The sequence below is a fragment of the Odontesthes bonariensis genome, chromosome 4, assembly GCF_027942865.1.
Source record: "Odontesthes bonariensis isolate fOdoBon6 chromosome 4, fOdoBon6.hap1, whole genome shotgun sequence".
NCBI classification, from domain to species: Eukaryota; Metazoa; Chordata; class Actinopteri; order Atheriniformes; family Atherinopsidae; genus Odontesthes; species Odontesthes bonariensis.
In genome coordinates, this window is record NC_134509.1 from 35,714,778 (window position 1) to 35,740,634 (window position 25,857).

General features: G+C 43.4%; 1 protein-coding gene across 1 annotated transcript; it reads left to right on the forward strand.

The window, feature by feature from the left end:
- The first annotated feature begins 2,159 nt into the window (after positions 1 to 2,159).
- On the forward strand, positions 2,160 to 21,219 carry LOC142379160 (uncharacterized). The gene is made up of 10 exons (XM_075464294.1): positions 2,160 to 2,249; positions 2,331 to 2,361; positions 3,144 to 3,632; positions 7,073 to 7,173; positions 7,288 to 7,349; positions 7,686 to 7,852; positions 8,186 to 8,341; positions 8,430 to 8,779; positions 16,993 to 17,023; positions 21,017 to 21,219. The coding sequence occupies exons 1-10, from the start codon at positions 2,160 to 2,162 to the stop codon at positions 21,217 to 21,219; spliced, it is 1,680 nt and encodes a 559-aa protein (XP_075320409.1).
- The last annotated feature ends 4,638 nt before the right edge of the window (positions 21,220 to 25,857 follow it).

Here is a 25,857-nt window from a genome sequence, read left to right on the forward strand (position 1 = left end):
TGAAGCACTTTGTGAATCCTTTTCTGCGAAAAGTGCTATATAAATAAATTTTACTTACTTACTTACTTACTTTACTTCAGTCACACTTTTTCGGACTGATCCAGTAACACATCTTCGGACTGATTCAAAAGTTTCACTTACCCGTGAAATCTCTGTGTCATTAATGACACAACCTACCCCACTGACTTCTCCTCTTCTGTTCTCTCTGCTCTCCCTGCCCCTGAATCTTTTTCTCTTCTATCCCCTGACACTTCTACTGATCTTCTTCTCTCCACCCTGTCCTTCTCTCTGGACAAACTCTGTCCCCTCCCCTCCAGGCCTGCACGCTCAGCTCCACCTGCTCCTTGGCTGTCGGACTCAGTGCGTACTGAGAGGCGGAGCTTGAGGGCGGCTGAGCAAATGGAGGAAAAGTAAACTCCCTGAGGACCTTCTTGCCTTCCAGTCTTTGCTTTCCACTTTGTCCTCCTCTCTCTCTGCTGCAAAAACTGCCTTCTTCTGTAACAAAATTCAAACTTCTGCTTCCAACCCCAAAAAACTCTTTCAAACTTTCTCGTCCCTCCTCCAACCCCCACCCCCACCCCCTCTTCCCTCCTCCTCCCTCCTCCCTGATGATTTCGCCAACTTCTTTGACAAAAAGTTTCACGATATCCGATCTTCCTTCCCTCACCCCCCAGCTGTCCACACCACCCACACTTGTCGCTCTCCCACTCCTCCCTCTCTACCACCTTCTCCCTCACCTCCCTCTCTGTCCCACTTCTCTCCCCTCTCTGCAAATGAGGTCCTTCACCTTGTAACATCCAGCCACCCCACCACATGTTCCCTTGACCCAGTCCCTTCCCCTCTCCTTCATTCTGCTGCACCTAATCTTCTTCCTTACCTGACCCACCTCATTAACACATCTTTGACATCAGGCTCGTTTCCTTCTCCAGTTAATCCTTGAACTTGGTTTTGCTTGCTTGGTTTCTGACATAATACAGAAAAAGTTCAAAACACTTAGATAAGTTTTGGTCAGGGAAAGCTAGATGATTTGCAACAATGTAATTTTACAACAACAGTAACTTTTAAAATTGGAGCACTTAAAATTGGGGCATTTAAAGCCTAAAGTAGCTTACACTTAGGTACAGAAATAATGGAACAGTAATATTTAACGACTTAACTGTGACATCTTTGCTGTTACTGGGTATCTATAATGTATCTTTTTTATATGAGAATTTAGATAAGCAGTGAGAATAGTTTTGCTCTCATCCCCTTTTCAATTTACATTTAAAGTACAGGTCCTGTCTTTTTTTGTCTAATAATGTTTAGTCTTCATTGACACCTTGACCCACCCATGCCTTTTTGTTTGTCTTGTATGTGCTTTCATCTTTTATTAATAAAGTGTTGGTCGATTATAGAGTCTATATGATATTTTATGGGCTGCACGGTGGTGTGGTGGTTAGCACCATCACCTCACAGCAATAGGGTTCCAGGTTCAACTCCCAGCTGGGGCCTTTCTGTGTGGAGTTTGCATGCTCTCCCCGTGTATACGTGGGTTCTCTCTGGGTACTCCGGCTTCCTCCCACTGTCCAAAAACATGCATGTTAGGTTAATTGGTGACTCTAAAATTGTCCTTAGGAGTGAATGTCAGCATGTGTGGCCCTGTGATGGACTGGCAGCCTGTCCAGGGTGTACCCTGCCTCTCGCCCATTGACCACTGGGTAGGCTCCAGCTCCCCTGCGACCTGACCGACAGATTCAGCAGGTATAGAAAATGGATGGATGGATGGATGATATTTTATTTGCTATCAATTCAAAAAACAAGTTTTAACGTTACATTTCTTTCTTTGCATCCTAATAATTGGCTTGATTAAATTTCCCTGCCATATATAACCTAAATTGGATTAAGCAGGTGTAGAAAATGGATGGATGGAGGTAGAAAATAGATGGATGGATGGATGGGGTGTGCACAAGAGAACAATGACCAAATATGTATTACTACAGTGACATCTGCTGGACAGAACTTATACTAATGGTCAGAAGGAAATTCAATCAACTAATTGATGAAGTTCACCTGCTCAGACAGGAAATGAAGATAGGAGTTGAATTGACCCTGCGATGGTTGCCTTGACTTCATTTTGACACTTAATTGAAAGGTTTAGCTGAAAAGGTTTGGATATTAAAATGACACCAAAGAGCAATTTGAACTTTACAAGTGCATTGCTCGTATTTCTGCTGACATTCGGCAAATTTTGGAAACGCTGTGATGCACAGGTATTTTTCTGTTCACTGAAATCAGCTTGTTTTCAGTTAACAGTAACATTAATTCTGTCTCTGTTGCTGTTTTATGTGTAGGAGAACACAGAAGGAGCCCCCAGACCTCAAGGTGAGACATCCTTCAATTTTACTTTTGCTACTTTAAAGTAATATTGAGTGGCTCATGCTGTCATAATCCTGGCAGCTTGTTTTTATTCTTGTTAACAAGTGGACACTTTTTGACAAAACTGATCAAACAAAAAACTTGAACCATACTGTTGCTCTGGTTTACAGATCTCTTCTTTTCCATGAATATTCATGCCTTAGTTTATTTGGACTGAACATGATGTACACCATTCTGCTGCTGTAAAAACTATTAAGATTGCCAAATATACATTATTCTGCAACCAAAAACTGTATTCAAATCATGCACTCTACTTGTTTGCATATTTTTCTTAAAAACTACAGGGATCAGGTGTTTTAATTCAGTAATGGGTTGTTTAAATATTAAAATCTGTATTTGAATGGTGTTTTATGTTGTACATTTAGTAGAAATTTATCAGCAAGAACATAAGCGCTTTGACATATTAGAATAATATTTGTTTGATTTTTACATGGGATTTTGTAGATACTGAGAGCTCAAAAATTATGAATAGATAATTCTGTACCATTGATTATTCAAACTTGGTATCCGAGCTTTGTAATTTCAACGTATTTGCTTGCAGCTGTTCTTGAATAACATACACATTTTGACTATATATTGGTTATCCTACAGTATTGCAATGATCTACAATCAATGGCTGAGTACCATGTTGGAAAAGCTCCTAAAATGTTTAATCTGCAAAATAGATTATGCAGATTAAACATAATCTATTAAACTGGTTTGTTTATGTAAAGTTGTCTCCCATTCAGAACGGCATGGTGATGGAAGTGCTTTTTTCGCCTTACGGAGTTGCCACCAGCTGCTGCATAGTGACAGCGGTGAGTTTTTCTCCCCCGACTATCTGTGCTCCAATCCACCCCTGTGGTGCAACTGGACCATCCAGGTTGATCCTGAGAAGAGGATTCATCTCCACCTGGAGGACTTAACCCCTGACAAGACCTGCCAATTCAAACAGGACCAGATTCACGTGGATGAGCCAGTTGGCCATTTAGGGGGCCAGAAGGTGCTGCAGAAGTGCTGGCAAGAGGCCAAGTACACGTCCTCCTCCAACACTTTGTACGTGGTGCAACTGATTGGTGGCTGGCCAAGCCCTTCTTACAGGGGCTTCTATGGTCGCTACCAGGCATTTGGACCACCAGTGGTTTACAATCCACAGGAAGGCTTTACAGGGAGAAGCAAGGTGCCTGAACCATCTCCTGGTCTGACAGACTTGGGTGATTTTGGATCAGTTTTCAATGGTGAACAGATGGAGTTGGCAAATTCTGAAGTGATGTATGATTATTATGATCAACATTTAGCCATGACTGCTGGGATGCCGTGGGAATCTGAGGCTGCAGATGGAGATATAGAGGTGGGTGCACAAATACGCTGGATTAATGACTATATTCTTAACTGTGGAAGTGGTAAAGTTTAAGCAACTAAATTAAGCATAGAAACTCTGATCTGACTGATTTATTGACAGGTTGTAAAAATGCAGTAGTCAATATTTCGTGTTCAAACAATGTGTCAAAAACTACACCGAAGAGGATGTTAGAGATAAAGAGAGAAAACTTATTACAATCACTAAAAATAAATCATGCAATTGGGCTCATTGAAGTAGAATTTCTTAATCTTTATCTCTTTGTTTTGATTGCTGTGGCTCACAACTGTCGGGTCATAAGACTGTTTTCTTATGCTGGTACCAGTTGGCCATTTTAGGGCAGCCAGCATTTTTATGGAATGGGACTTGAGGCATTATCTCAGTAGGTTATCTGTTAGTGTTAGGGTTTTCATGGAGTATTCACTCTGGTGTAGTATCTTCTGACATGTCCCTAAAAGCTGCAACATATCAGAAACCAGATTGCTACTCTCTGCAATTACCATCGAAACTATAGAATTTAGCAGTGCAGAAACCATCTTGATTCCTTCCATTGATGTTGTTGGAATCAAAAATAGTGTCACGCTTGAAGTCATATAAAATGTTTTACCTCATCTTTTCTGCTGAAGCTTAGACCACTACATTATCAGACAGACTAAAGGGGAGACGAGGGATGTTCCTGTAAACATTCTCAACATGTCATGCATGCCCAGAGTTTCTCCTCTAGAAAGGCAGTATACATGTTTATTTTCTAGTATTATTGCTTTTGTGAGACAAATCTTGCAAGACAAATTTGAAATGCCATTCACCCTGTCTTCTCTCAGGAGGGTAAAAACCATTACCCCTCTTCTGAAAACTACAGCCATGTCCATCATCAGTTCATGGCTTCACCTACAGTGCCAGCATCCATCCAGAGGACATTTCGGTCAGGAAGAGGTGTCGCACATAGCCATTCAAGCCAGTCTGACTCAGCGGTTCTCCCTCCATCTCCACAGCAACAACATGACAGTCAACATAATGGGCTTAAACCCAGCACAAATGCCTCAGCAGCAGCACAAAGGAATGTGTTTGAAGCTTCTACTGCAGATGGTGAGAGCAGGCCACAGAGCAAGACAGAGGGGTGGAAGACTGGTCATGGTTCAGAGCAAGCTACAGATGATCAGAACAGACTGAAGGCCAGTGAGGCCTCAGACCAGCTTTCTTCCTCCTCTGTTAGACCAAAAGCACAGCACAATGACCAGAACCATCCTCGCTCCAACATGGTGGAGCAGCGATCAGACTACAGAGGCAATCGTGAGTAAATTTGAGCTGGAAAATGCTGTCTCCTCAATAACGTTGAATATGTTTTTTCTCCAGTTTAACTTGTTTACATGAACTACTGATACATACTAGATATTTGAGTGTTGTTTCAGGAGTTTGAACTAACAAAAATCCCTTTAAGTAGGGATGCACAGGGTTGTGGTCGTTAGCACTGTCACCTCACAGCAAGAAGGTTTGTGTTGGCTCTGCAATAGACTGGTGACCTGTCCATGGTGTGTACCCTGTCTCTCGCTCAATTGCATCTGGGCTAGGCTCTGGCCCTCTCGTAAAGTAGGTATAGAAAATGCATGGATGAATAGGAGTCCTAATTAAAAGTCATAAGATCAGGTTGATTTTCTGTTACGCACTTTAACTTTTTTGACAAGATGAAATGGGGTTTTAAGAAACCTATGATTGATATCAAAACCTGAACTGCTATTCATTTGTCAAAATTATAATAAATATTTCACTATCATTAAGAGGCAAATTTTGTGTAGATATTCCCTGGCAAATATCAGTTGGTAGAATTATGCAGGCACAACTAAAGTTACCATGCAGGTAATTCAAACATATCAGTGGAGTGCTCTGGTTCACACCAGTCTGTGTAAGGGCTGCTCCTAAATAGATTTGGTTTCAATCAGTGTTTAAATACATGGCATAAAACCATAAAAAAAACACAACGCCCCATATGTATTTTTCAAAAAAAGAACAGAAGTCCCCTGTGCGACACAATGATGAATGGTAAAAGGCCTGCCTTTATATTGAATTTTTATAGTCTTGTTGACAACTCCGAGCACTTTTACACTACAAGCCATACCCACTTAATTACATATTGGTTAGTCTACATAGTTTTATCCCCCCAGCCTATGCCTGTATCATACAAACTCACCAATTAATTCACTGATAGCAATATGGAGTTCAATTTGTTGCCCAAAATGACATGCATCTTGCTCTTGGATACTTGGGTATTAAATCATTTGCCTTATGATTAGCATTCAAGCACCATTTCCTGAGCCCCAGCCAGTCTATCATTACGAATTATATAATCTCCTATATAAAATGTCCCAGTTTGGAATTTAAAAATTCCAAATTGTTTTTTGGGTCTCTTCTTTAGAAATCAAGACTGTTCAGGAAAAATACCCAACTTAGTGGCTCAGATAATTCATTAAGACTTGTAGTTGTGTTTAACTGTGATAGAGTCCTATAGTGGCCATGGAAACGTACAAGACCAAAGCAGGCATTTGTTGTAGATCTATAAAGTCCAGATGAGTGGTTGGGCTTTTTTGATGGGTTGCAAAAATGCATTACTTTAACTTATAAACCAATAGGCAGTGTCTTTTTTTTAGTTTTAATTTTTTATTTATTTTTTAATGTTCTTTTGCTGCTTTTTGTGCAACTATAACCATGTGAACAACGTCTTCTAAGACTAATCTTCTTTATTTATTCACTCATTCAATCAAAACCCTTAACTTTCCATTAACCCAACAGTCATTTTTGTGGCCAAATCGCACAACCTGTGTTGTCTTTCAGGCTGTAGGACATAATCAAAGTGCATATAGCAATTACCTGGATGTATAGCACATCCAAGTGATTTATTTATTTTTTTCTATAATTTGTGTGTTGTGCTTTTCTCTCGTAGAGAACATTAAAAATCACTCTGAAGTTCCACATCTTCCTGGTGGTGAGTATTTGACTAACAATTTACATTTAATAATTATTAATTAAAAAAATTATGGGCTCCACAGGGGTGTGGTGGTTAGCACTGTTGCCTCACAGCAAGAGGGTTCGAGGTTCGAATCCTGGCTGGGGCCTTTCTGTGTGGAGTTTGCATGTTCTCATGGGAATGAGTGAGCGTGGGCGCTTTTGTGTCTCTGTGTGGCCCTGTATGTTTTGAGTTGAATGAAAAATAACTTTACATCTTTGCTGCCAATAAAATCATTTTTATAGTTTTTATTTATATTAAGCACCATTGATGCTTTGTTTTGCTTTTTTGAAGTCCATTTGAGTTTTTCTCTCTAGCAGATTACCTGTTTGAAGTGGCTGTTGAGGTAAATTTCAGTCAGGATTTGGAGGAGTCCTGGGACAACCTAGCCAGGTTACTGCTACTGTCAGTAAAGGCTTTGGTATGTTGATGAAGAAAGCAAAACAAAAAGGATAATGTTTTCAAAGGAGCATGAGAAACAGGACATCACCGCTATGTGAAGAGGCTCACTGCACCACTTCATATGTTTCTTTAGATCAGCAAGCAGTTGGATGCTTTGCACAAACGACTATCCCTGTCTTCAAAAAGAATAAAAAGGTTGGTTCAGAACGGCCCCACAAACGTCCTGTAGTACACACTGAATTCTAAGTTTGATTTGGGTAATCAAATTCTATATAAATCAGGAATGTTGCAAAAGGTAGAACACAAAAGGAAAAAATGATAACACATACTCACTCTGAACTTACATACTACTTCTCTTACACATCAGTCCTGAGGATAGTTTTTAACCTAAATATTTTTGGAAGGAGAAAAGTAAACATTGTTAATTAGTGGCTCATCTCAAAAACTTTTATCAAAACAACCCCATTAACAGCTCATAAACAGAATAGAAGCTGTTAAAATACATGTGATATATCTTGGTTTTGGTTGCAGGTTGAATGCAGGAGCACTGTACATCCTCTGGCTGCAGATTGGACAAGGGCCTGGAGGTGTGCAGATTCACAGGGCTGTCCACTCTGCCATGCAAGGCCTACTCGCCACAGGTGTTAACCTCAGAGTCAATGGCATGAATGCCGTCATCATGTCTGTGTCCACTGCAGGTACAGCAGTGCTTGAGCATTGAGTCCACATGGCTTTGAAGTGTTACTAGGCACTGATCTGTACTGTCAGCATTCAGTAGGCATATCTGCTCTGAGTACTGAATCTATGCAATAGTGCAGCAGTTAACTGATGCACTTCAGTTTGGGAGAGAAGATACAATTCAGATTGTTCAAGGTAGTGCTATCCACTTAAAAAATTACTCCAGCTTAATTTCTTATCAAGGTGCCTCGATTCCCACGGAAAAATAACATAGTTTAAAAAGTTGGAAAAACAACAACAAAAAAACCCACTTGAAACTGAGTGATCTTACCAGCCATGCATTTGTATTTCAGATGTAAATGAGTGTGGAACCCAGCTGGTTTTGTGCGACATTAATGCAGACTGTGTAAACCATTTTGGCTCATACTCCTGCCACTGCAGGCCAGGCTTTCAGGATGAGTCTCGCCTGGGAGCAGGAGGAACCATTTGTGTGGATGCAAAGGCCGCAGGTACAAATGCTCTGACTGACCATGATTGGTTGGACTGCCACACGTAGTTCTGTATGTCGGTTGCTGACTTCCTGTCGTTTGCCTACAGGTTGTAGCTCAGGCCTGTCCTCTGAGACTAAAGGCGTCTACGTGCTTTTCTTCCTGCTCAGCTCCCTTATTCTGACACTGCTGGCGGTGGCTGTCACACTATATCACCGTCACCACCGGGGGGCATTCCTGGTACGCTGCCAAAGCAGTAGGAGCATCTCCCCTCCTGACCCAAACAGCAACCACCTCCATCCTGAAGACAGCTACTCCAGCCCTACTGACTCTGACCTGCCCCCACCACCTCCACCTGCAAGGGGCACCAGAGATGGCTGGGCTCCAGTAAAGGAGCGCTGCCCGCCTGTGGACTTGCCGCTGTTGCGTTTCAGTTCACTGTTGCCGCCAGATGGCTACGTTGATCCACAGGATGCTGGAAAGATGTGAACACACAGTGACAAAATATATTAACTATATTCATTAAAATATCTTTAGTTTTTTTTCTTTTTGAAACTCAATAATACTGTTGTCCACTGTGTGTAACCACCTCAATTAAAGTCACAAGAAAACGGCATTTCCGTGTTATACTGGCATTTATTGCCATTTTCAACACCAGGGGATAAAGGGGCATATTTACTGAGCCTAATACAAAAGAAGCTGAACATTTTCTATAGTCATAGTTCTTAGTAAAGTGTAAGTTGAATTGAATTGAAAATACTTTATTTATCTTTCTTTCCAGTGCTGCTCCAGTGCACAAATTACAACTTAAATATAACAAGTCGCAAAATTAAAAATGACCCAAATTTACAATGAACAAAACAAAATATAAGCCTAGAATAAAATAAGATATGAAATTAAATGTCAGGTGAGCTGGATTATTTTACATGACGTGAGAAGTTCTACAGTTTGATGGTCACTAGCAGGAATGTTTTCCTGTGGTGTGGTGTAATAAGTCTGTTACTAAAGGTGCTTCTTTGGCTGGCCAGCACATCATGAAGAGGAGTTGTCCAGTATGGATCTTATTCTGGACAACATTCTTCTCTCCGACACTATTGTCAGAGAGTCCAGCTCCTCTCCCACAACGTGGCTGGCTTTGCAGATGAGCTTATTGAGTCTGTTGGCGTCCTTCACCCTCAGTCTGCTGCCCCAGCACACAACAGCATAGAGGATGGCACTGGCCACCACAGACTCATAAAACATCCATAGCATTGTCTGGCAAATGTTGAAGGACCTGGCCCTTCTTTTCTTCGCGTCTGTATTTTTAGTCCAGTCCAGTTTATTGTCCAAGTACATCCCTAGGTACTTATATTCCTCCACAGAGTCCACGATGACCCCGCAGATAGATACGGGTCACTGGAGTGCTGGTCCTCCTCAGGTCCACCACCAGTTCTTTGGTCTTTGCCACGTTAGCTGTATTCGGACAGAGCAGTTCTAAGAACGGTCCTCCTCGAATTTCGTTCTGATAACTGTCCTTCCCCAGCGGAACTGTTTCAGTCTGCATTCGCACATGAGTCGGGACCAGACGGGTTACTTTAGCGCCACATTCAACAACAAAACAAAACAAAACCCACGAAAAGTAAGGAAACCCCACAAAGAAGCTAATATGGAGAACGGGGAGGCCACCGTGTTCATGGTCTGCATGATGGTGATATTAACCATGGACGATCACATCCGGCATATAACATCGAGGCTGGAAGAGCACACAGTCAGTCGTTTCATGAAGGAAGGAGAGCAGAGCGCCGCAGACAAAGGAGACAACGTGTAAGTTTAACTTATTAAACACGCGTCGGTTGTGTCTGTCATATGAGTAAACATTTCAGCCGTGACAACATGACATGGGGCGTAGCTACCGAGCACCAAGCACCTACGTCAGATTGGTTCCTATAGAACCCAGAAAAGACCCAGCCTCGGAGAAGGAGCTAAAATGGTTATAGGAACTGAGGACGATGGTCCCGAGTTCCTGTATGTGCGAATGCGGGAAAAAACGGCCCTGTTCCTTAAAAGGTTATAGGAACTGCCAAAGGTTCCTACAGTGCAAATGCGGCTATTGAGCTGCAGATGGTTCTGCTCACACCACATGACAAAGTTGTCCACCACATCCCTGTACTTACAGAGTTTCCACTCCAGCTTTCTCCTGTACCTGGCCTCCTTGATCTTCACCTTAAGCTCCCTCTGGATTGTTCGCACCTCTTCCCTGTTGCCAGCTGTGAAAGCCCTCTTTTTGTTGTTGAGGATGATTTTGATTTCCTTTGTTAAACACAGTTTTAAAACTAAGACAACAAGGTGTATAGTGTAAGTGAGTATTTGGAAAACCTGTTTAATACCTTCAGGGAGTTCCCTGAGTGTGCACTCACTCCACAAGGAGAATAGTATATGGTATGTAGAGAAATAACTTTCTTTTTATGAATTTATGAATAGTGATTAACATAAAAATATCTAGATCAAACTACTGAGCACAACAGAATTAAGTTGATTTCAGTTTTCATTGTCCGGTCTACACTTTTTAGTGTTCCTGTCTGCAACAGTGTTGTCCTGTAATTAAAGTAATACCACAGACGGTAGAATTCTGCCTTAGGTTACAGAATGTCAACAACAAAGCAAGACCATTCATTTAATTCACTTTTATTTATATAGTGCCAAATTACAACAAATGTCACCTCAAGGCACACCAGTAATGCTAAAACTTACAATAAGTGAAGGGCTGCCAGAGTGAGGCTGATGACATTTTGAGTATAGTTGCTGCATTTTATCCAGAGGGGAATGACATTTAGTTTTGTCTTAACTTGTTACAATAACTTAGTGATATAATACATATAAAGTATAAGCTATTAAAATACTGAACTGAAGCTAAATCAGTGATCACTCACTGATCCATCCTGTTGTTGGCAGAGTTCCAGTGTAAAACTTCTCCGTCTCCGTGTTATTACGGAATGAAGCTGCAGTTTCCTTCAGTCTCTTTCCCGCTTTTTAAATCCAACTTCAGCTGCAGAACTCCTTTATTTCAATTTATTCAGTTGATCAAAGACAAACATGACTTTTTTTTTCCAATCAATCCTGGGATCTTCACAGAAAACACAGTAAAAGTTTTAAAAAGTTATCCAAATCTGACCGTAAAAGTGACCATTGAGAAATGTCAAGAAATAAATATGTGCATTGCTGCAGTTTTCTTTTATTTGTGTTTGTATCCATAATGCCATAATGAAATTCAGCAATTTCCTTCATTATATTGTCCTGACTATCATGTACAAGGGCAATGCAAAAGGATAATGGCCTGTTGGTGTTTCCATCTGCCCACCTTGTATCACTGTGCACTAGTCCACCCAGTCTAAACCACTTTAATAGGCTTACAGCAGCTAATCCAAAGCAGTGTGCTGTCATGTGGAGTTTGCTGAGATATGCTTCATTACAGGGTGCTTGTTCCCTTGGCCCCTCTCTGCTCAAAACAGATGTCTATTGTTTATAGTTTCTTCGCGTCTCCATTGATTGGGTTCACTATAAAGATACTTGAGGACAGTGAATATTTACCTTAATTTTATGATGTGGAAGCAAACACGACTCTGTTAAGATGATAATAGTGTGGCTGTGTGATTTTTGTCAGTCTGGTCTGTTTTTAAAGCTTTCCATGATACGATGCTGGCTGTGCATGTATTATCACTGCCAGGTACAGTGTGTTTGCATTTCTGTGTGGAATCAATGAAGGAATTTTTAACTTCATTAAAGCTTAATCACCTAGGAGTTCTAAAAAGAGTCTGTAAGTGGATAATAAAACACTGCTGTAAATAGATTGGTGGCCCAGTGTCCATTTTTTTCTGCGCCAAAATGCTACTTGAACATTAAAATTTTCGCTTCATATGAGATTTAAAGTATTTGAACGCAGACGAGACGAGTATCATCACATAACATACTTCCAACCATTTTTTCAATATAATGCAAGGTTTGTGTGTGTGTGCATGTACCGTTTGCATGTGCATTTGTTAGGAGAATCTCTTCTCTCATCTGGTCCTTGTGCCTTTGTCCTCTAAGCATTCATTGTGCTGCCGAGTGGCAAACCTTGTTGAAAAGACTGCTCTGTGAGTTGATCATTGTCTGAATGCTCCTCACGTCCTAAAGGTAGAATTACCAAGGACAGCATCACCGGGCAGCTGTCCTCAGGATAGGGAGGGGAGGTTTTTGTGGTGGATTCACCCACCAGGCTCAGCTTCCTTCCTCTCCTGGAAGCCTTAGGTCAGAAAGGGCACCCCTCCTTCTTTGCTTCACATCCAGTCCTGACTGTTTTCTGCTGTTATAGCAATACTACGATGTGGCTAGGTCAATGAGAATGTAAGCAGAAACAATTTAATCTATAAATGACACGATGAGCTCTCCCGTGGTCTAAAGTGTTGCATTTTTTACTTATATGTACAGTTTTAAGACACTGAAATGTTTTTAAAAATTGGTTTTCTTCCATTCATACCATAGACATAAAAAAAGGGGTTATGTCTAATTGTCTATATATCCATCAGCCATAACATTATCACCAGCTGTCCTATACTGAGGGGGTCCCTCTCAAATTGCCAAAAGAACAAGACCCTTTATCAGTCGGATAAAGGACATCTCAGGGAGTCCTTTGGACAAGTAAGTTCATCCTTTGGTCCCGGTGGGGTCTTTTTGGATTGGGCTTGCTTCCCACCTATGCTGTCAAATCCCATCTGATGAATATCTGGGGAGGTTGGAGGTCAGTTGAATGGTTAGGTTTATGTTTTCTGCTAAACTTTTTAGGAAGTTGGTGTCAACTTCAGTGTCAAAGTAGCATCCATGTGAATGCCATAATAACCCTATCCCAAAAATTATCTTAAATGCCATCCAAAATGCTGTAGCAAGATGACAACTAGCAGGGGACATCACATTTCTCCAGTTTTAGCTTGTCTTCATTGACTCCCTGTTAAAGCCAGAATAGGGTTATTATTATTATTGTTTTTTAATAAAGTTTTATTAATAATGAATTAAACAGTACAAATAACATTCTGTCCTTTCAATATAGAACTGTTCTTCATAAAGGTTGGTAGGAAGTAGGACAATGAAACAAATAGAAAAACATAAAAAAAGAAACAAGTAAAATAAATACCAGGGGGAGTCATAGATAAAATAAAAACGTTACAGTTGACAAATGCATGAAAGGATCTAATTGCTTTGGTGTTGGTGGCTTTTAGAAATGGTTGAAATGTATAGTTCTATTTCTTTGAATATACATTCATGGATGTAGAACGTAACAAAAAACACCACTCTGGTGTTTTGTTATTGGACTTCTGTGCTCGTCACGGACTGTCCATAACGAACACCATGTTCAGGCATAAGGGTGTCCATATGTGCACTTGGCACCAGGACACCCTAGGCTGCAGCTCGATGATCGACTTTGTGGTTGTATCGTCGGACTTGCGGCCGTATGTCCTGGACACTCGGGTGAAGAGAGGGGCGGAGCTGTCAACTGATCGCCACCTGGTGGTGAGTTGGCTCCGCTGGTGGGGGAGGAAGCCGGTCAGACCTGGCAGGCCCAAACATATTGTGAGAGTCTGCTGGGAACGACTGGCGGAATCCCCTGTCAGGAGGAGTTTCAACTCCCACCTCCGGCAGAGCTTCAACCATGTCCCGGGAGAGGTGGGGGACATTGAGCCCGAATGGGCCATGTTCTGTGCCTCCATTGTTGAGGCGGCCGACCGGAGCTGTGGCCGTAAGGTCATCAGTGCCTGTCGTGGCGGCAATGCCCGAACCCGCTGGTGGACACCAGTGGTGAAGGAAGCCGTCAAGCTGAAGAAGGAGTCCTATCGGGCCTTTTTGGCCAGTGGGACTCTGGAAGCAGTTGATGGGTACCAAGAGGCCAAGTGGAACGCGGCCTCGGCAGTTGCTGAGGCAAAAACTCGGGCTTGGGAGGAGTTCGGGGAGGCCATGGAGAATGATTTCCGGACGGCCTCGAAGAGTTTCTGGTCCACCATCCAGCGGCTCAGGGGGGTAAGCAGGGCACCGCCAACACCATGTATGGTGAGGGCGGGGCTCTGCTGACCTCAACTAGGGACGTCGTGAGTCGGTGGGGGGAATATTTCGAGGGCCTCCTCAATCCTACCGACACGCCTTCCGATGAGGAAGCAGGGTTGGGGAGCTCGGACGTGGGGCATCCCATTTCTGGGGCTGAGGTTGCCGAGGTGGTTAAAAAACTCCTCGGTGGCAAGGCCCCGGGGGTGGATGAGGTTCGTCCCGAGTTCCTCAAGGATCTGGATGTGGTAGGGCTGTCTTGGTTGACACGCCTCTGCAGCATCGCGTGGATATCGGGGGCAGTGCCTCTGGACTGGCAGATCGGGGTGGTGGTCCCCCTCTTTAAAAAAGGGGACCGGAGGGTGTGTTCCAACTATAGGGGGATCACACTCCTCAGCCTCCCTGGTAAGGTCTATTCGGGGGTACTGGAGAGGAGGATCCGCCGGATAATCGGATCTCGGATTCAGGAGGTGCAGTGTGGTTTTCGTCCTGGCCGTGGAACAGTAGACCAGCTCTATACCCTCAGCAGATCCTGGAGGGTGCATGGCAGTTCGCCCAACGTGTTTTGTGGACTTGTAGAAGGCGTTCGATCGTGTCCCTCGGGGACTCTTGTGGGGGGTGCTCCGGCAGTATGGAGTGCCGGACCCCTTGATATGGGCTGTTCGGTCTCTGTATGACCGGTGTCAGAGTTTGGTCCGTATTGCCGGCATTAAGTCGGACATGTTTCCTGTGAGGGTTGGACTCCGTCAGGGCTGCCCTTTGTCACCGATTCTGTTCATAATTTTTATGGACAGAATTTCTAGGCGCAGCCAGGGCGTTGAGGGGGTCCGTTTTGGCGACCTCAGAATTGGGTCTCTGTTCTTTGCGAACGATGTGGTTCTGTTGGCGTCGTCGGGCCGTGACCAGCTCTCACTGGAGCGGTTCGCAGCCGAGTGTGAAGCGGCTGGGATGAGAATCAGCACCTCCAAATCTGAGACCATGGTCCTCGGCTGGAAAAGGGTGGAATGCCCTCTCCGGGTCGGAAATGAGATCCTTCCCCAAGTGGAGGAGTTCAAGTATCTCGGGGTCTTGTTCACGAGTGAGGGACGAATGGAGCAGGAGATTGACAGGCGGATTGGTGCAGTAATGTGGGCTCTGCACCGGCCCGTCGTGGTGAAAAAGGAGCTGATCCATCGATTTACCGGTCAATCTATGTTCCTACCCTCACCTATGGTCACAAGTTGTGGGTAGTGACCAAAAGAATGAGATTGCGAATACAAGCGGCCGAAATGAGTTTCCTCTGCAGGGCGTCTGGGCTCTCCCTTAGGGTGAGAAGCTCGGTCATCTGGGAGGGGCTCAGAGTAGAACCGCTGCTCCTCCGCATCGAGAGGAGTCAGATGAGGTGGCTCGGGCATCTGGTTAGGATGCCTCCTGGACGCCTCCCTGGTGAGGTGTTCTGGACCTGTCCCACTGGGAGGAGGCCCCGGGGAAGACCCAGGACACGTTGGAGAGACTGTTTCTCGGCTGGCCTGGGAACGCCTCGGGGTCCCCCCAGAAGAGCTGGAGGAGGTGGCCGGGGACAGGGACGTCTGGGTTTCTCTGCTTAAGCTGCTGCCCCCGCGACCCGATCCCCGAAGCGGAAGATGATGGATGGATGATGGATGGATGTAGAACTTTGCAAAGAACACGAGAAGATTTATAATGTAAAATTAATCATAACCGGCTTTGTCAAGAAAAACCAAAAAGAATAGTTTCCCATTTAAGAGAGATGATAAAGACGGTCAGTTCTTTCCATAACTTTAATGAGAAAAAACAATTCCCAAACAGGTATTAAGGATCTCAGGAGGCTGGATCCACAAGCAGGAGATGAATACACTCCAACGATGATAAAAAAATTCAAGCTCTGCTTTGAAAAAGATGTAAACTGAAAACACCCAGCCAACGGTTGGGGAGATCTACTCCCCAAACTACTTCCTGCTTCTGAAGAGTGCAGACGTGTCTCTGCTTCCTCCTGCTGCTTACTGCTTTATTCGCTTTTAAATCATTCTACTTCTTTCCACAAGTCTTGGATATAATTTCACTCTTTTATTCTTTTATTCTTTTTCTTTTAATTGTATATTTGTAAACGGTATTAGCCATCCTGTTTACAAAGAGAATCGGACAGAACAATGGGCCTCATGCAAGAACATTTTCGTATTCTTATTCTAAATTTCTCTCACTTTTTTCGTACGAAGGTCTCGTACGAACATGCCACGTCAGATTCAACAAACGCTCTTAACTTCGGAAAAAGTGTGTAAACGACCTGCGTAAATGATGAATCCCACCCGTGCGTATTTAAGGGGCACATGCACGAGGATAGTAAATTTGCATACTCCCCGCCCAAAATTATACCATATAAGGCTGTGCTTCCTCGCTCCTGTGTCAGGAAGTGTTGAGTGTTGAGTCATGAGAATGGCATCAAGGCGCAAAAATAACAACTTTACGGGCTCTGAGGCTACGGCTACACGAAAACGAAACAAGGTTTTTTTTGAAAACGGGTTCGAAAATTCTTGCGACCACACGGAAACGCGCTGCTGGTCCAGACGAAAACGATGACACGAGGCAGTACACACGCCGCTGTGTCACGCCACGCAGTGAGACAATAGAGAAGTGTTAAAATTGGCTCCCAGCGTCAACGTGTGACTGACGCAAAAACGTTTTAGCTGTAACAATGGAAACGAAACGAGGCCGTTTTCAAACTTTCCCACTCTGGAACCCGTTTTCAAAAACTATCGTTTTGGGGTAGTGGGAACGCCGGCTCCGTGTGGCCGCGACAGCGAAACGATAAGAAAAAGTATCGTTTACAGTGAAAAACGTTTCCGTGTAGCCGCAGCCTGAGACTGAAGTTCTGCTTTCAGAAATCCAAAAAGGAAAATCTGTAATTTTTGGCAGTGTCAGCAGTGGAATTACTGGACCTGCTAAAGCGAAGAAATGGGAAGCAATTACGAGTGCTGTTAATTCAATGTCATCTGTAGTTCGTAATGTCACCGAAATAAAAAAAAGAAATGGTTTGATATGAAAATAGCTTAAAACAAAAAAAACATCTCGCTATGGCCAGGCGCTCGATGACTGCAACTAAAGCTGTGCAATCAGTTGTTGCCTCATCATGATGGCACTTTGATGGGGCGGTCCATGAGGGGGGTCTTCTGGCACCACACCTTCTGGTCTGCCTGGTTCAGGTTGTAGGAGACCCTCGTTCATGGCAATATTGTGCAAATCTGGCATGCCTTCTCTGGGCTATAGAGCAGTTTGCCCCCCGCTGTATCGAGACACACCCACCTGGCCTTCAGCTCAGTGTGCTCCACAAAGGCACGGGGGCTTTGATGCGTATATGTGTCTCATGCTCCAATTATGATTGGCAGTCCAGCCACGGTATGAAAGTCCCTCTTAATTTGTACTTGTTGGACAGCGGTGTATGGGAATTTGATGTACCATGGGTGATAAACTGATGAGAGCTTTGATGACCCAGGGGAGCGCACGACTTACAGAGGACTGGGACACCCCCTATCTGTCTCCAATCTCCATATGAAAGGTTCCAGTGGCCAAAAATCCAAGGGTGGTGAGGACCTGGACGTGTGGTGGAATTGGGTTTGATCGGCGTGTTTCTCTCTGGAGTTGTGGCTCTAGCAAGTTGCATATTTGCAGCAGCACAGTCCTTGGCAATCTTAATCGCGATGTCAGCCATTCGTCTGTCTCCGCAAGGATATCTACACGTTCTCTTCGAGAGCCTGATGCACTAAGGCATCCAAAAGTAGCAAGTCAGCCACTGGTTACACTTCCCATTGACCTTGTTATATACAGAGTCAAATTAACCTTCAATTAGTGCACAATTTAAGTCAAACAGAATAATGTCAGCATCATTACGGGGTATAATGTATATATTTATTTATGTTTGCTTCAAAGTAATTAAATATACAATCCATTAGTCAGGCAAACTTGATTGGAATAACAGCGGACTATTTTACGAAACTCCTAAGACAGGTCTGGATCTCTCGTAAATTCTATTCGTTGCTGAAAGAAAACGTAAAATACGAAAAGATTGGTGAATGCGCAAATTCTCTTAAATCACTCGTACGCACGATTTAAGAACAAATCTGTGCGTACGAACGGTTCTTGTATGAGGCTTATTGTCTGCATGGCAAGGGGGCTGTGCACAGTGGTTCCCACTCCTCCAAAGCTTGGATGACTGCCAACAGCTCATGATTACCCATATCATAATTATGCTATGCTGGGGAAAGACGACGTTAAAAGTAGGCACAGGGATGTAATCTCTGGTTGGAATATTGAGAGAGCACTGCTCCCACACCATTGTCTGAGGCATCCACATCCACAACAAACTGTTTTGTGGTGTCAGGGTGAATGAGGACAGGTGCAGAAGTAAACAGTATCTTGAGTCTTAGGAAAGCAAGTGCTGCCTCTGTAGACCAAGCAAATGGGCGCTTCAGAGGAATAGCATTCCTTTGCACTTCGAACACACTTCGTTGTTCTGGAGGAAGGCTGTGACGCTGTGACGCTTTGCTTTGTAGTAAGACGTATTGCATCACTTCCTGTTACCTTGTGTACTGTGGAATTTCTTGCTCCTCTTGGAAAACTAATAATCACTTTATTTCTATCTAAAACTTACACAATTTTGCATAGTTAACTCTATAGCTTACCGTTCCGTTCTAACACACTCCTACAGATCTTTAATCTTTATTCTCACTTTTTAGTGGTGTGTCTGGTTCTCTAGCTTAGCATGGCTACCAGTTCTCTCCCTCCATCTCCTGCTTTCACCTGCTTCGTGTGTCAGATGTTTACTTATTCCTCTGCCTCCTTTAGCGATAATCGTACATGTAACAAATGTAGTCTTTTTGTAGTTTTGGAGGCGAGGTTATCTGAATTGGAGGCTCGGCTCTGCACTGTTGAAAATCAACCGATAGCGAGCCACGTCCCTTTAGCCAGTGTGGAGCCACCTAGCGTCGCTAGCTCAATTAGCCTCCCCCAAGCAGAACCTGAGCAGCCGGGATTACAAGGTGGCTGGGTGACTGTCAGGAAGAGGCATAGCTCTAAAGTCAATCGCTTGTTGTCTAGATGGTGTCCAGCAAACAACGTGAGCTACATAGATAATTGGCAATCTTTCTGGAGAAAACCTGGTCTGATGAGGAGAGACGGCATCCATCCCACTTTGGAAGGAGCGGCTCTCATTTCTAGAAATATGGACAAATTTATTTGTCACCCTAAAACATGACAACCCAGGGCTCAGACCAGGATGCAGAGTTGTAGTCTTACACACTTCTCTGCAGCTTCCCACCTGCTGCTACCCACCCAATCAATTAACACAAAAGGAGCAAATCCTCTTGTGCAAAAAAAATTAAAGCAAAAACTTTAACTGAACAAAAACATCAAACTTTTAAATGTGGTTTGCTGAATATCAGATCTCTCCTTTCGAAGTCTCTGTTAGTGAATGAGTTGATTTGTGATCATCATATTGATATATTTTGTCACGCCCATGGACTCATGTTTTTAGCTATCATGTTTTAAGTTACGTTTTTGTGTTTCATGTCTTGGTTTTGAGTTTTTGGTTTTTCCATTAGTTTATTCATGGCACCTGTTTATTCCCCACCAGCTGCACCTTGTCCCCAATCACTCACTCCCTATTTAGTTTCCTGCCTCCCCTGTCAGTTTGTTGGATCTTTTTCGTCTCTTGTCTTAAGCTGGGCATACACTGTGCGATTTCTGGCCAGATTTCGACAAGATTTTTACTCGTGCGACTATTTTGGAGATCGGGCCGAGTTTTGGCTCAATCGTGCGTCTCGCATCGTGTAGTATACATGGGGTAACGACAAACGATTAAGCCCTCCCGACCACCTCCCGATCGATCGGATGAAAATCAAACTTGTTTGAAATCCTGGTCGCTCCTCGTGAGGCTCTCGCACAGTTGAAGCAGCTGGACGAGCCGATTGACCTCATCCTGTCACACTACGCATGCGCAAACATAGGCACGGAAGAGAAAATTGTCAACAGAAGAAGAAAAAGACAACAGAACAGCATGGCAGCGACCGGCGACCGAGTCCGACGTGTCGTGTAGTGTGAGCAGCCAGATCGCATCAGACCATCGGGTCGTACAGTGTGAGAACAGGAATCGTGAGCTGTGACGTTTTAACCCTTGCGATTCACTCGTACAGTATGAGCAGCAGCTGAATCACGCGATTGAAAAAAATCGCACAGTGTATGCCCAGCTTTACATGTCTCACCTGCCTTGTAATCCATGTTCCACGATCCCTGCCAAGTTAAGTATTTATTAATTCATGCCATGTTAAGTCCTTTGTTTTGTTTTGTTTTTCCAAGTATTTATCCACAGTCAAGTTTTTGAATCCGGCCTCCTGCCACGTCGTCGGAGGTCTGGGCCCCTGCCAGACCACCGCCTCCTGCCACGTCGTCGGAGGTCTGGGCCCCCGCCAGACCACCGCCTCCTGCCACGTCGTCGGAGGTCTGGGCGCCCGCCAGACCACCGCCTCCTGCCGCCACGTCGACGGAAGTTTGGCCGTCCGCCAGACCACCGCCTCCTCCTGCTACGCCGACGGAAGTCTGGCCGTCCGCCAGACCACCGTCTCCTCCTGCTACGCCGACGGAAGTCTGGCTGTCCGCCAGACCACCGTCTCCTGTCGCCACGCCTACGGAAGTCTGGCCTCCCGCCAGACCACCGCCTCCTGCTGCCCAAAGCCGGTACTTTAGCCGCTTGCTTGTTCGGCCACCGCAGCCACGCCGCCGGGTTTCTGGTCCCCCGCCTGACCGGCTTCGAGCCCCTCCCTCCCACCCTCGGACTCTTGGGTCGTCTGGGATCCGCCCCTTGAGGAGGGGGCTCTGTCACGCCTATGGACTCATGTTTTTAGTTATCATGTTTTAAGTTAAGTTTTTGTGTTTCATGTATTGGTTTTGAGTTTTTGGTTTTTCCATTAGTTCATTCACGGCACCTGTTTATTCCCCACCAGCTGCACCTTGTCCCCAATCACTCACTCCCCATTTAGTTTCCTGCCTCCCCTGTCAGTTTGTTGGATCTTTTTCGTCTCTTGTCTTACATGTCTCACCTGCCTTGTAATCCATGTTCCACGATCCCTGCCAAGTTAAGTATTTATTAATCCATGCCATGTTAAGTCCTTTGTTTTGTTTTTCCAAGTATTTATCCACAGTCAAGTTTTTGAATCCCGCTCTGCCGCGCTTTTTGTTTGTACTTTGTTTTTGTGAATAAACCCAGTTTTGCTTTTGAAGTCCGTGTCCTCCCTTCCCCACACCAACCTGACACATTTTGTCTTACAGAAACCTGGCTGCAGCAGGAGGATAATGTTGGCATTAATGAATCAACTCCCTCTGACCCTCCCTCTGTTTAAATGTTCACGTTCCTCGAACCACAGGCAGAGGAGGAGTGGCAGCTATTTTCAGATCAGGGTTACTATTCAGTCCCAGACGCAAGATTAGTTTGAGCGCTTTTGAATCTCTGATTCTCAGTTTTTCCCATGTAAAGTGGAAATTACAGAAACCTCTTGTGTGTTGTTGTGTATCGTCCACCTGGCCCTTATTCTGAGTTTCTGTCTGAATTCTCAGAGTTTTTATACCAGTTAGTGCTGAGTACAGAAAGTCATTGTAGTGGGTGACTTTAATATTCATGTAGATGTTGAAAATGACAGCCTGAATATGAACTTTAATTCTATATTAGACTATTGGATTTTCTCAGTGTTCACAGTCCAACTCACTGCATTGGTCACACCCTTGATCTTGTGCTGACTTATGGCATTGAGAGTGAACAGTTAACAGTGTTCCCTCATGACCCTGTCTTATCTGACCTTTTTTTTTGATAACCTTTGAGTTTACATTACTTGACTATACAGTTTCTGAGAAGAAATTTACATATAGAAGGTGTCTATGCTGTAACCATCATCCTTTTCTTCACTGCCATGTGCAGATATGACAGAAGACGACTTCCTAAATTTTACTCCAGCAACGCTTGACTCTCTTGTTGACAGCACTATAGTTTCAATGCGTACAGCACTGGAAAATGTTGCCCCTCTGAAAAGGAAGGTAATCAGTCAGAAGAGGTTGGCTCCTTGGTATAATTCACAGCTGCGTGCTTTAAAACGGACTGCAAGAAAGCTGGAGAGACAGTGGCGTTCCTCTAATTTAGAAGAGTCTCAATTAGTCTGGAAAGATAGTTTAATAACGTATAAGAAAGCCCTTCGTAAAGCTAGAACTGCTAATTATTCATCATTGATAGAAGAGAATGAGAACAATCCCAGGTTTCTTTTCAGCACTGTAGCCAGTATGACAAAGAGTCCGAGCTCTGTTGAGCCAGGTATTCCATTAACTCTCAGCAGTGATGGTTTCATGAGCTTCTTTATCAATAAAATTGTTTCTATCAGAGAGAAGATTGATGGAGTCCTTCCCACTATTATCAGTGATGTATCATCAAGTACAGCAGCTTTAGAAGTATCTTTAGAACCTGATTTGTATTTAGACGGCTTATGCCCAGTTGATCTCTCTGAACTAACAACAGCAATAGTCTCTTCTAAACCATCAACTTGTGTTTTAGACCCAATCTCAACCAGACTGATCAAGGAGGTTTTCCCCTTAATTGACACTTCCATATTGGATTTGATCAATCTGTCTTTGTTGACAGGATATGTACCTCAGCCTTTTACGGTTGCTGTAATTAAACCTTTACTTAAAAAACCTACTCTTGATTCAGAAGTGGTAGCTAATTATAGACCTATATCCAAATATCTAAAGTTCTTGAAAAAATAGTTGCAGCTCAGCTTTGTGATCATTTACACAGAAATAATCTGTTTGAAGAGTTTCAGTCAGGATTCAGAGTGCATCATAGCACAGAAACTGCACTGCTGAAAGTTACCAATGATCTCCTCTTAGCTCTGATAGCGGACTTGTGTCTGCTTGTCCTGTTGGATCTCAGTGCTGCATTTGATACGGTCGATCACAGTATCTTATTACAGAGACTTGAACATGTTATTGGGATTAAAGGAAGTGCATTAGGCTGGTTTAAGTCATATTTATCTGATAGATTTCAGTTTGTTCTTGTAAATGAAGAATCTTCCTCACACACCAGAATTAAGTCATGGAGTTCCTCAGGGTTCTGTGCTTGGACCGATTGTTTTCACTTTATACATGCTTCCATTAGGTAACATTATTAGACAGCATGGCATAAATTTCCATTGCTATGCTGATGATACCCAGTTGTGCTTATCTATAAAACCAGATGAACCCAATAGGTTGGTCAGACTACAAGCATGTCTTAAAGACATAAAGACCTGGATGACTCAAAACTGTCTACTTCTAAATTCAGACTGAATTCGTTATCTTTGGACCTGAGCGCTTCAGGGAGAAATTGTCTAGCTATATAGTTACTCTAGATGGTATTTCCTTGGCTTCTAGTTCTACAGTGAGGAACCGTGGAGTTATTTTTGACCAGAATTTATCATTTGACTCGCATATAAAACAGGTTTCTAGGACTGCCTTCTTTCATCTTTGTAATATTGTTAAAATCAGGAACATCTTGTCTCAGAGTGATGCAGAAAAACTAGTCCATGCATTTGTTTCTTCAAGATTGGACTACTGTAATTCTTTATTATTGGGCTGTCCCACATATTCTCTGAAAAGCCTTCAGTTGATCCAAAATGCTGCTGCCAGAGTTCTGATGAGAACTAACAGGAGAGATCATATTTCTCCAGTTTTAGCTTCTCTTCATTGGCTCCCTATTAAATTCAGAATAGAATTTAAGATTCTTCTCCTCACATATAAAGCTCTTAATGACCGAGCTCCATCATATCTTAAAGATCTCATTGTAAGATGTTTTCCTAACAGAGCACTTCGTCCCCAAACTGCAGGTTTACTTGAGGTTCCCAGAGTTTCTAAAAGTAGAATGGGAGGCAGAGCCTTCAGTCATCAGGCCCCTCTCTTGTGGAATAAGCTTCCAGTAAATGTCCGGGAAGCAGACACCCTTTCCACTTTTAAGACCAGGCTTAAAACTTTCCTTTTTGATAAAGCTTATAGTTTGGGATGGCTCAGGTGATCCTGAAACATCCCATAGTTAAAGCAATACTATGTAACTTCTCAAAAAGCCCATTATGGAGCTCCCCCTACAGGCTTGGAGGTAATGTACGGTTAAGACACTGTCGTAAATCTCTTTCTCTTCCTTGCTTCATCAGTCAACGTCTTCTTCTGTTTCTTCGGTGCCTCTGCCATGATGATCGTACTGACAATGTTGCGCTAGCTTAGACTTATACCTTGGAGCGTGAGAGGGGTCTATTTGTTTTTGGTGTGGCAGAAAGCAAGTCAAAGTACTTCCGCTCAGCTCCCGGCCCGGTCCAGCAAAGTTACATAGCGCAGTTATTCCAACTCAGACCCCCGAAGGGCATAGGAGACAGGCCAATCGTAATATTAAAACTCATTCTAGCCGCACAATTTTTTTCAAACTGTTATTTTAAGGTAAAAATGTTACATAGTATTGCTTTAAGCTGCTATAGGCCTAGACTGCTGGGGGAGCTCATCTGTCACACCTTTCCTCACTTTACTCTCTTTTTCCCCTGTTCAATTTCTCAAATGACATTATGTATATGTGACATTATTGTGGTCATTTACTTGTTTTTACCTGTTCCAACAGATATCCTTTGAATGGTGTTACAGTGAATTCCAATTTGCTTGAATTGGACTTTATTATCTAAGTGCCTTGAGATGACATTTGTTGTATTTGGCGCTATATAAATAAAAATGAATTGAATTGAATTGAAGTGGAGTTGAGTTGGCTGAGAGGCGCGGCTACTTTACGAAAATCTCTAATAAAGCGTCAGTAGAAATTAGCAAACCCAAGAAAACGTTGGAGCTGTCTGCAGTTCTCCGGCACAGGCCATTCAACTACTACCTGGACCATGACTGGGTCAGAGCAAATCTGTGCCTTCTCAATGATGAAGCCTAAAAATTAAAGACTGAACATGAAATTGCCATTTTTCGAGTCTGTTCTACAGCAGTCTTTGGAGGACTGACCTGACATGCCTGTAATGTTCCTCTTGATTGTGAGAAAAAAAACTAAATGTCATGCAAATAAACTAAAACAAAACGGTTAAGCAAATCACGGAGCACATTGTTAACCAACAAAACCAGTGAAACCAAAAGGCATAACCAAGTACTCAAAATGGCCAAGTTGGGTATTGAATGCCGTCTTCTACTCATCCCCCTCCCGAATGCGGACAAGATGATAAGCATTACGTAGGTCTAGTTTAGGGAAAACTGTGGACTGGTGAAGGGAGTGGAATGCCGAATTCAGTAGTGGGAAAGGATACTTATTTTTTTTACTGTTATAGCATTGAGGCCATGATAATCAATACAGGGGCGTAGGGTCTTGTCCTTTTTGGACACAAAGAAAAAAACAGCACCCACCGGGGAAGAAGAGAATGTACCTCTCCATTGTTTCTCTCTCAGGACGAGAC